At 45.5% G+C, this 11683-nt stretch overlaps 1 protein-coding gene across 2 annotated transcripts; it reads left to right on the plus strand.

The window, feature by feature from the left end:
• Positions 1 to 5154: 5154 nt before the first annotated feature.
• LOC123082317 (cathepsin B-like protease 2) lies at positions 5155 to 8756 on the plus strand. Of its 2 annotated transcripts, XM_044504673.1 has the most exons (11): positions 5296 to 5373; positions 5805 to 5849; positions 5942 to 6022; positions 6117 to 6279; positions 6404 to 6408; positions 6506 to 6580; positions 6684 to 6809; positions 7502 to 7720; positions 8086 to 8199; positions 8284 to 8319; positions 8421 to 8756. In XM_044504673.1, the coding sequence occupies exons 1-11, from the start codon at positions 5311 to 5313 to the stop codon at positions 8529 to 8531; spliced, it is 1038 nt and encodes a 345-aa protein (XP_044360608.1). In that variant the 5' UTR covers positions 5296 to 5310; the 3' UTR covers positions 8532 to 8756. The 2 variants fall into 2 exon arrangements, with proteins under 2 accessions (XP_044360607.1, XP_044360608.1); XM_044504672.1 differs by lacking the exon at positions 5805 to 5849 and having other exon boundaries at positions 5155 to 5373.
• The last annotated feature ends 2927 nt before the right edge of the window (positions 8757 to 11683 follow it).

Below are 11683 nucleotides of genomic sequence, written 5' to 3' on the forward strand. Positions count from 1 at the left end.
CGTCCCAGCGACCCCTACAGCGGTGAGATGGATGCATGGATGAATTTTTTTGCATTATGTTACTAGTTGTTATGTGCATGGATGCATGGATGAAATTTGTGATAGTTGTTATGTTACTAGTTGTTAAATGAATTAATGAATATTGGTAGATGGATGGATTGATGAATGTTGTTATGTTTTGTTAGATGAATTTGTGATAGATGGATGGATTAATGAATTTGTTAGATGGATTTGTGATAGATGGATGGATGAAATTTTGTTAGATGGATGGATTGATGAATATTTGTAAGTTTTGTGTTTGGTCATGTTTAGTGTTAGGTCATGTTGTTCCATAGGACACTTAAATAAAGATTTTTTTGTAATTTGAGATGTTGTTTCATGTTGGTTCATAATATAGTGTCAATGCTTTATGTGATATGTGATGACCTAATTTTTTTTCACTCGGTGTAATTAACAGGATTTGTGGTGTTCCATCTTCGTGGAGTGATCGTCGACGTTGGAGGTGTTGGTCCACGATCATCCCTCTCCTTTGATCGACTACATCGGAGGGTGAGAAGCAATTCCATGACCTCGTCCACTTTTTTTCCATGTCACTAGATTAAATTTTCACATCAAGTCGCATAACCTAGGTCTCCCGTCCGAAAGGGTTGCATCGATAAATATGCATTCAATTGCATATTTATCACCGCAGCTCTTTTGGATTGTCCAGCGCTTTCCACGGACAGCCCGAGGATGTGTAGATTGGGTACGTTGTTCATGCTCTACCCCGTTCCGAGACAGGATTTCGGCGGCGCCTCCCTGTTGTTCTCCGGATGCACATTCTCTCGGCATTTTGCCGAGACGTGTATTTGGAGAACAGCGGGGAGGTGCTGCCGAAATTTTGTCTCGAAATGGGGTAGAGCATGGACCGTACTCAATCTACACATTCTCGGGTGGGATTAGGACCCATCTTTACCTATTAGAGATGTAGGTGTATTAAATGTCGTTTCTCGTCAACCTTGTAAAAAATAAAATATTGATGTGGGTAATTTAAATGAATCCTTAATTTTGTTGTGTGGCTTCCAATAAAGCAGAGATGGCAGATAATCAGTGGATGTATAGTGGGTTTTTCCGTCGGAATCAAGTAACAACAGAGTGGGTCGAGAAAACTGATGTGTTTTTGAAAGAGATATTCCGTAGTCCAATGAGGATGGTGCCAGAATGCCCGTGTGCCAGATGTAAGAGGCGTATCCGCAGAGATAAAAGTGAGATGACTAAGCACCTTCGCACGCATGGATTTATGCCCAACTTTAATATGCCGATAAACTTTGCCCAGCGGGACCGTGGTAGAGAGGATGTGATACGACAACGCGTCGCTGGTTATGAGGATGATGGGGTTAGAGACATGCTAGATGATGTCTTTGCTGCACAGCCGACACCTCCGTCACATTCAGCGAATGAACCGGAGGAGCCGGAGGAAACCGCAAAGGCCTTCCTGGAAATCTTGGCCTCGTCAAAGAAACCTCTCTATGAGGGTGCCAAGCTGTCTGTGCTGGATGCCATCTTGCAACTGATGGCAGTCAAGGCTGAGTACGGCTGTAGCCGAGGTTGCTTCGAAGCATTTCTGGGAGTATGGGCTAATAGCCTGCCTGAGGGCCATGAACTACCGAAAACCATGTACGCTACGAAGAAAATCATGAAGGCGCTCTCGATGGACTATGAGAAAATACATGTTTGTCCAAAGAATTGCCTTTTGTTTAGGCATGAGTATGCGGATGACAAGTACTGTAGGAAGTGCGGTTCCTCTCGGTATATTGAGGTGGTCGATAAGCATGGTCAGAAGCAGCAGCTAAAAATCCCTGTGAAGGTTCTTCAGTATCTTGATTTTATAAAAAGACTGCAGCGCCTTTTCATCACCGAGGAGTCTGCCAAAATGATGAAGTGGCACAAGGAAGGGAATTTAAAGGACTTACTCGGAGTGGACGAGCCCACAAGGTTCCCTCCCGACTACGTGAGGATGACACCTCATAGGGAGGTGGAGGGGTCGGGGGAGGAGACCCTAGAGGAGGAGGCGGTGGGGGGAGAGCCCCTAGAGGAGGAGGAGGTGGGGGGAGAGGCAACCGGGGCAAAAACTCCGGGCCGTGTCCGAAATAGGAGGGTCTTCTTCGATGCCCTCCTATACAGAGGCACCTTCTGAGTCTGAGGAGGAGGAGTATGTTCCTGATGGCGAGGAGGAGGAGGCCGAGGAGGAGGGTGAGGAGGAGGGCGAGGAGGGTGGAGGGGAGGTTGATCCCGCGTTGTGGGGTGACTTGCCACCGGGTGCTCCGCAGGGGTGGCTGCGTGGTAATGCCGGACTACCTACACCACCTTCTATCGAGGAGCACAAGTGGCTCATTGAACCTGTGGGGACAGAGCAAGTGCCTCTCAATCATATTTTCAACACATGACAACATTTTCTTATTGTACACGTGGCAATCATTTGATTCTTTTGCAGAAACTGGATCCTTCGCGGAAAGGGCCGTAAACCGAACGGCCTTATCACTGTCCTGTTGAAGGAGTTTTGGCCTGGCCTATTCTGCCCGTGGCCAGACAGGGACCCACAGCAGCGGGTTTTGGCCATGAGCTGGGCCCACTATGAGGCTTGCAGCAACGCGGAGTACGGGACGGCTGCTAAGGCCGTGATCACCAAATTTTGGGTAAGTTCTCTTCTGAATCACTTGTCTTCAGTTTCGTTCATAGTTTATCATTGAATCACTCAACTCATGCCTTGTTTGCTTCTGGTTTATGCATGATTGCAGCAACTCTATAGAGTTCTTGACGAGCACAAGGCCAGAGCCGACGTGGTCTTGCTTGCGGCTGCGAAGAAGAAAGCTCGTCAGTTGCAGTACGAGGTGCGCTGGGTTGCCGTCTCGCAGTACTACCACATCTACCTACACCAAAAGATGACCAAAACTCAAGCGCAGAAGCTACGACTTACCTTGAACAGGGAGCAGTTCATGATGGTAACTATTACTAACTTTTCATTGTTTCAAGCAGTCAACTATATGTTTCATGCTCACATGTCATGCTTCCAAAATTTGCATAGGTTGTTCCTCGTTGGTGCTATGGAAGGCATGACGGATGGGCGAGTTTGGTGGATAGGTGGCTCGGTGCCGATGCAGAGTTTGCTGCCAAGAGCATCAAGGCCCGGGCTAACCGAGGAGACGACGGGACACACGGCCAAGGAAACAGGAACCACTGGGGCTTCAAGGCCATGAAGGTATATCTATGTGCATGATGCATTTTTGTTCTTCTTTACTGTCATGTTCTTATGTATGGCTGACTTCTATTTGATGTTGTAGGAGGACAAGTTGAAGAGGCCGCTCTCAGACATGGAGTCGTGGAAGCTGGCCCGCGAGCGGAGTCATCACAAGGAGGGCGAGAGCCAGTACTACGGCAAGACCGAGGAGCACCTGGGGTCTTACATTCATCACTATCAGGAGTTGCATCCGGATGTTCCTGTTGCTGAGGTCGCCCAGTCTCAGATCGACGACACGGCGGTGGTGGCCATCCAGGGGAAGAAGAATGGCCGGTATCCGTGTTTCGACGGCTTGATCACTCCTTCGATCTCGTACACACAGCTTCGGACTACCAACCCGAGACAGTTAGAGAGTACGGGGCGTTCACAAACTCCCTTAGCCTGCCAGCATGCTGTAAGTACTTCCTCTTTATCTTTTTCTATCTAGCATTCTCAGTTTATTTCAGCATTGCTCACTTAGAAACAACCTAAATTATGTAGGCATATAAGGAGTTTGTCGAGCATAGGGATCTCGAGGTGCGGGAGTACTTGAAACGAGTGAAGGCAAACGATGATTACAACCGTCAGATGATGATGGTTAGTTTTGCCCTCTTAAAACCAAGCTAAATTTTTGCACTTTCATTCCTTCTGATCTTCTAGTTTGCTTGTTTAACTAACATTCATGCTATGTTGGCGTCTTGGACTAACCGCACGGATCCACCACAAATGGGACCCCCACCACCACCTGCAGGAGAACCCCCACACGTGCCCACGTTCGATGAATGGGTGGCACTAGGCAGTGATGGTCCGGTTAGTACATTTGCCTAACTACTGGCAAACTAGTTCTCGTTCATGAAACACTATCATATCATATTTACCGTTAGAATCTTTTCTGAAACATGTAGGGGACCGGTGGCTCGACTCCTGCTCCGTCGACCCCAGTCACTCCGATCTGGCAGAGTGGTGGTGGTCGCGATGGCGGTTTTGGCGGAGGTGGTGGTGGTTTTGGCGGAGGAGGTGGTGGTTTTGGCGGAGGTGGTGGTTTTGGCGGAGGTGGTCTTGCTTGATGATTCCGTGCATGTGGCCATCGTGCCATGCCTTTCATATTCCTACTTTTATGATGTTTCATGTCTTGCACTACTTTTATGTTCATGAACTTCCATTGGTGATGATCTTTAGATGATGTGATGAACTTGAGTATGTTTAGATGATGATGGTGAACTTGAGTATGTTTAGATGAACTTGAGTATGTTTACATGATGAATTGTCATATTTCTGCATAATTTCATATTGTTCTGTTTTGAAATGCTGTCAAATGAATTGGAAAAGAGAAAATAGGGAAAATAAAAAAAACTAGCTGAAAATCTATGCCGACGACTTTGCCATAGGCATAGCCCTGCTGCCAGGAGGAACCAGGAGATGACACGTGGCAGAGATATGCCTACGGCAAAGCCGTCGGCATAGATTCATCTATGCCTAAGGAGTACCACGGGTTGCCACGTGGCAGAGGTATGCCGACGGCTTTGCCGTCGGCATATCTCTGCGACGTGGCATTGCGTGATTCGTCAGCGCTTTTGACGGCGCCGTCCGTTGCCGTCAGACGAAAAACACTGCCGACGGCTATACTATGCCGACGGCTGATGTCAGGCCGTCGGCATAGGCCCCTATGCCGACGGCTATACTATGCCGACGGTCTGACAAGACTACGCTGACGACATCTACACCGACGGGCCTATGCCAACGGCAACCGTAGGCATAGATCTATGCCGACGGCTTAGGGGCCTATGCCGACGGCCCATGACCGTAGGCATAGACCGCGAGTCCGGTAATGAATCAACCCGATAGTTGGCTCTGGCGTGGTGCCGATCTCACAGGGCAGAAAAGGGCAGACAGGCATATCCCGGAAACCAATTTTGCAGCTTACCTCCAGACTCCAGTCCCCTGCTACAGCTACTCCCCTGTTTAAAGGGCGGCGTGGGGGAGCACGGAAGCCAGGCCGCCAGTTGCAGCTGCTACTCCTGCTTGCTTCCCCCTGTCGTCGGTCGAGGAAGGAGATGGGTGGCCTACTCCCGCTGGCGCTGCTCGTCGTCCTCTCTGCCGCCGCCGCTGCCCCTCAGGTTCGTTTCTTCTCGCCTTATCTTAACGAGATCCCACCTCTGCTGCGAATTTGGTAGTAGCAGTCTAGTGCTGCGAACCTCGGAAGCTAGATGAAGGTAGAAGGGTTGCGACAGAGCCCGCGGCGGAGGGGCCTCGGGCTTCCCGCGCCGTGCTGCAGCTAGATGACGAGCCCGTCCTCTGATGCTAAGCTTGATGCCAACACTGAAAATCGAATAGCTTGGAACGGAAGTTCGATCCCTTCATTTCATTGGGGGCAAGAACAAAAAATACCTATCCTAATCCTAACACAGAAAACCGAACAGATAGGTCTGTTTTTCTCTGCTTGGGATAAAATGTACCCACCCCTACTAGCATTAAGGAATCAGTGATGATGTTACGCAGTTGGCTGAGTCACATCCATGTTTGCTTTAACATGTGTTTGTACCTGCAGCTCGTCGGAGCTGCGAGGGGAGACCATTCCCTTCCAATCATCCAGGCCATTTTTTATCCCCCTCTAATTGGCATCCTACCCATCTTGTATTGTTTGTATTATTATTAATAATCATACATAGTGTTGTACTATCACAGGAAGACATCATACGGACGGTCAACAACCATCCCAATGCCGGATGGACGGCTGGACACAACCCCTACCTCGCAAACTATACTGTACATACAACACTCTCTTGATCTTGTCCTTGTCATCGAGGCACCATTTTCTCCTTCTATGCTTGCTGACCTCAAAATCATTTTCCCCTTGCAGATCGAGCAATTTAAGCATATCCTGGGAGTGAAGCCAACACCTCCAGGTTTACTGGCTGGTGTCCCAACCAAAACTTATTCAAGATCAGAAAAGGAGGATCTCCCAAAGGAGTTCGACGCCAGATCTAAATGGTCTGGCTGCACCACAATCGGGAAAATACTTGGTAAGCTCAACTACTAGATAACTCCATGACCATAACCCGGTTCTACGCCGTTTTAATTACACTGACCAACTTCATTTGCTCTTTTTTCTCCAATACCTTGGAAAACGCTGGTTTTCATGAGCAGATCAAGTAAGTCTATGCACATTACCTTATATGGTTACCACCACGAGTGCTTTCTGAACAATTGAAGATGATCAACGTAGTATGTATTGGTTGACAATGGCAGGGTCACTGTGGTGCCTGCTGGGCCTTTGGTGCCGTGGAGTGTCTGCAAGATCGTTTCTGCATTCATCATGGCGTGGTGAGTGCATATGGACGACCCGTCTACTGTCTGGTCTGTTTTTAAACAGGCCTGTTTGGTCCTTTTCTTACAATAACCAGCCTGCTATTTTTATTCCTTGCAGAACGTTTCACTTTCTGTCAATGACATAGTGGCTTGCTGTGGGTTTCTGTGTGGCGATGGTTGTGATGGAGGATATCCTATCTTCGCATGGCAATACTTCGTCGAGAACGGTGTTGTTACTGACGAGGTATAGCTAACTCTCTACTTCCTACCATTTCCGTGTCCTGATGATCCTAGAGCAATCCTACTATTACCATTTGATTCTGTTATATTATGAATCACTTCTCTGAGTTCTAAGTTCTAACTACAACAGTGGGTATTACTGAATCTGTCTTAACAATATACCCCCCCTGCAAAAAAAAATCAATATAATGGAAATTGGATGGTACATTAATTATTAATAATATTTCGCTCCATAAATGAAATTGGTCTATTTGTGAATACAGTTTTAACAGCTCAGTTAGTGACTGTATCATTTGGCGCTAAATGCTAACAGTGTATATTTGAACCCGAAAATCAGGGAGTAGTAGGACATATTGTGCTAGTGTGTCCTCAGTACACAAAACTACAATACAAATGGCTCTGTTCCAAGTTCTGGAAAATATGTTGTAGCTTAGCATACAACATGAAGTAGAAGAATCGTCATACTTTCTGCATGATCTTCAGGAAAGATCCTTTGGAAAATACAGAAAACCTAGCTGAAACTAGCTGCACGTCTTTATCTGGCTAGATTTTTTTTGTTGCATTTTTTCTTTTCTGTTCCTAACTATGTATTGTTTTCATATCATTTTTTTTTTGTTTAACTAGGCTCTCCCCTCATGTTTCTTGTAAAAAAGATTCAGCTCATCATACCACTCATACTTGTACATTGTCTTGCAGTGTGATCCATTCTTTGATCAGGTTGGCTGCCAGCATCCTGGATGCGAACCTGCTTATCCTACACCTGTGTGTGAAAAGAAATGCAAGGTGCAGAACCAAGTTTGGGAGGAAAAGAAACATTTCAGTGTCGATGCATACCAAGTAAACTCTGATCCACATGACATCATGGCAGAGGTCTACAAGAATGGCCCTGTAGAAGTTTCTTTCATAATTTATGAGGTAACTTCGATTCAGTATTTGATGTTTGACATGTGTTTTGCCAAGGCTGTCAAAATGAGTCAAAATTTCTGATAGTACTTTGAAATGTACAAACATAATATAAACAAAACTTTGAAAAGCTTTAAGTCTGAATAAAACCGTGGAAAGAACATGGCAGTAGGAGAAACGGAAACAAAAACATACATACTCTTGTTAGCATAGTGAAATATGAAATACAATTATTATCTTTGAAGCTTTGAATTCGGTCAACAACTCATATGCTTTATGATTGTATAATAAGACTACAGAAGTACAGATTCTATCATCAAAGGTGAAGAAGATTTTTGTTACTTTCAGTGCTGATTTAATTCTGCAATTTGCTGCAGGACTTTGCACACTACAAGTCAGGTGTTTACAAGCAAATCACAGGTAGGATGGTGGGAGGTCATGCCGCCAAATTGATTGGATGGGGAACAAGTGATGCTGGCGAGGATTACTGGGTATCTTGTTAATTCTCTATTTTACACTATTTATCAAACAATGATCAAGACTTGACGTCTTTCATTTTGTCTTCTGCTTCTCAGCTTCTTGCAAATCAGTGGAACAGAGGATGGGGCGAAGTGAGTGTGACAAACACCCTGTATTGTTTGGCTAATTAACAAGTTTTGGTAGGATCATGTGTTTGGTTAATTAACAAGTTTTGGTTTGTGATGCATTGTAGGACGGGTACTTCAAGGTCATAAGGGGCATGAATGAATGTGGCATTGAAGGAGATGTTAATGCCGGTATGCCCTCGACAAAGAACATCGCGGGTAGCGCCTTTGCAATCTGAAGTCTGAGCGGCGCCTTTCCTCCGTTGTAGTTGGAATTAGGGATTTTCCTGTCAAATTAAGACCCTCTTTGATTCAACGAATTTTCATAGGACTAGCAAATATGTCCATGTGTTGCAACGTGAGAAAAACAATTAGATTATGCCAGATGAGATAAGGACTTTTAAAATGTCATTTCATAAACTACGTCTGAATAATGTCATTATGAGACAAGGGACTTTTAAAAAGTCATTTCAAAAACTGAAAATGTGATGGTCTCATCATGACTTGTTTTCCTAAGGCACCACAACGATTTTTTGTTGGCTAAGCAAACTACATTGATGGACCTTACTTGAGCTAGACTGATGAATGATATGCTTCGCGTTGACCTGGCATCACGGTGTTTTCCATGACCAGTAAAACTATAGTACCAAAATAAATATAGCTATCTATGGAGACAAATTAGACATTTAGTCGTTTTCATATAGCTTACAAAAATTAACCCATAGGAAGTTGTCAATTTTTTTGGGGTCCCAGCGCTGTGTAGACCACAAAAAACTTTTTTATTCCCGACGCACGATAGACTAATAAGATAATAAAACGACCTCTAAAGATCCCCTAAAAGAACTCTATGTAAGTGATGGTTTCTTTTGCTTGTTATTTACGGATCTGTTTGATTTTTTATGAACATTTTCTAAAATTGCATGGACATTATTTCCAAATTCCCGAATATGTTTTGAATATACATCTCTGAATTCAAGAACATTTTATGATTTCTAAAAAAAATCTAAAACTCACAACTTTTTGAAATCTGGAATTTTTGAAAATCTTGAATTAATTTAAAGAAGAAAATAAAAAATAATAATAAGAAAGAAAGGCAAAAAAGAAATAAAAAAAATAGGGGGCATCACGCCTCTCAGACATGGGCCGGCCCATAGGTATGCATGGCGGAGGAGGTCCGCTTGCATTAAGAAAGAAAAGAAGAAAAAAAAGGTGGATCCTAGGATCAAATCCGGGTCTCTGACATGAAACACTGAGGTCTTGGCCACTACATTACTACTCTGCTTGTGATGTATGAGGATAACAGTAACACTATATAAGAATCAAAGCCCAAGGCGACTTCGGAAAAAAAATGTCGAGTCGTTTTAGTGGGTAATTTATAGAAACTTCGGGGGTAGTATTTAGACGGATGAACAAAATCAGTAGTCTCTTTATTATTAGGTAGAGATTAAAATTCTTAGGAATTTTTCTATGTAGGCCATTTGATTAGTACGATTGAATCCTTTAAGAATTTTTCCTAAAGAATCATCTGTACCACATTTCATAGGACATCCAACATCCACTCATTTTGTTTGAATAAGAACCTTTGTTTTTTCTATAATCCAATCAAAAAACTCAAATCATGTAGGGTTTGAAAGAGTGAATTTTATTGACTCAAAATGAATCATCAAGTGGATACAGACATAATGGGCACACACCCGATCTCTGCACAACTCCTATGCACACAACCAACATATATAAAAACATGCTCGTAATCAACAAAGTCATATAAGATCAAAACTATGCCTAAGAGAGAGAAAAAACGATCAAAACATCGATTGACAAACTATAATAATGACAATATCTGCACCAACTATCTCTTGACACTGCTACCTCTTGAGCATGCGTTGGTTTTCCCTTGAAGAGGAAAGGGTGATGTAGCAAAGTAGTGTAAGTATTTCTCTTAGTTTTCGAGAACCAAGGCATCAATCCAGTAGGAGACTACACGCAAGTCACCTAGTACCTGCACAAACAATCAAGAACCTTGCAACCAACGCGATAAATGTTGGGGAACGTTGCAGAAAAAACAAAAATTTTCCTACTCGTTTCACCAAGATCATCTAGGAGTTCATCTAGCAACGAGTCATTGGATGCATCTACATACCTTTGTAGATCGCGAGCGGAAGCGTTCAAAAGAACGGTGATGATGTAGTCGTACTCGACGTGATCCAAATCACCGATGACCAGCGCCGAACGGACGGCACCTCCGCGTTCAACACACGTACGGGACGGGAGACGTCTCCTCCTTCTTGATCCAGCAAGGGGGAAGGAGAGGTTGATGAAGATCCAGCAGCACGACGGCGTGGTGGTGGATGCAGGGCGTCACAGCAGCAGGGCTTCGCCGAGACTACGAGGGAGAGACGTAACGGGGGGGAGATGGAGGTGCCAGGGGCTGGTGTGAAATCCCTCCTCTCCCCCCACTATATATAGGGGTGCCAAGGGGGGGGGGGCGCCGGCCCTAGTAGATGAGATCTACTAGGGGGGGCGGCCAAGGGGAGGTTTCCCTCCCCCCCAAGGCACCTAGGGGTGCCTTCCACCACTAGGACTCCTCCTTGGTGAAAACCCTAGGCGCATGGGCCTATAGGGGCTGGTGCCCTTGGCCCATCTAGGCCAAGGCGCACCCCCTACAGCCCATGTGCCCCCCCGGGACAGGTGGCCCCACCCGGTGGACCCCCGGGACCCTTCCGGTGGTCCCGGTACAATACCGATAACCCCGAAACTTGTCCCGATGCCCGAAATAGCACTTCCTATATATAATTCTTTACCGCCGGACCATTCCGGAACTCCTCGTGACGTCCGGGATCTCATCCGGGACTCCGAACAACATTCGGGTTTCTGCATATACATATCTTCATAACCCTAGCGTCACCGAACCTTAAGTGTGTAGACCCTACGGGTTCGGGAGACAAGCAGACATGACCGAGACGACTCTCCGGTCAATAACCAACAGCGGGATCTGGATACCCATGTTGGCTCCCACATGCTCCACGATGATCTCATCAGATGAACCACGATGTCGAGGATTCAATCAATCCCGTACGCTATTCCCTTTGTCTATCGATATGTTACTTGCCCGAGATTCGATCGTCGGTATCCCAATACCTCGTTCAATCTCGTTACCGGCAAGTCACTTTACTCGTACCGTAATGCATGATCCCGTGACCAGACACTTGGTCACTCTGAGCTCATTATGATGATGCATTACCGAGTGGGCCCAGTGATACCTCTCCGTCATACGGAGTGACAAATCCCAGTCTTGATCCATGTCACCCAACAGACACTTTCGGAGATACCCGTAGTCTACCTTTATAGTCACCCAGTTATGTTGTGACGTTTGGCATACCCAAAGCACTCC

The sequence above is a fragment of the Triticum aestivum genome, chromosome 4A, assembly GCF_018294505.1.
Source record: "Triticum aestivum cultivar Chinese Spring chromosome 4A, IWGSC CS RefSeq v2.1, whole genome shotgun sequence".
NCBI classification, from domain to species: Eukaryota; Viridiplantae; Streptophyta; class Magnoliopsida; order Poales; family Poaceae; genus Triticum; species Triticum aestivum.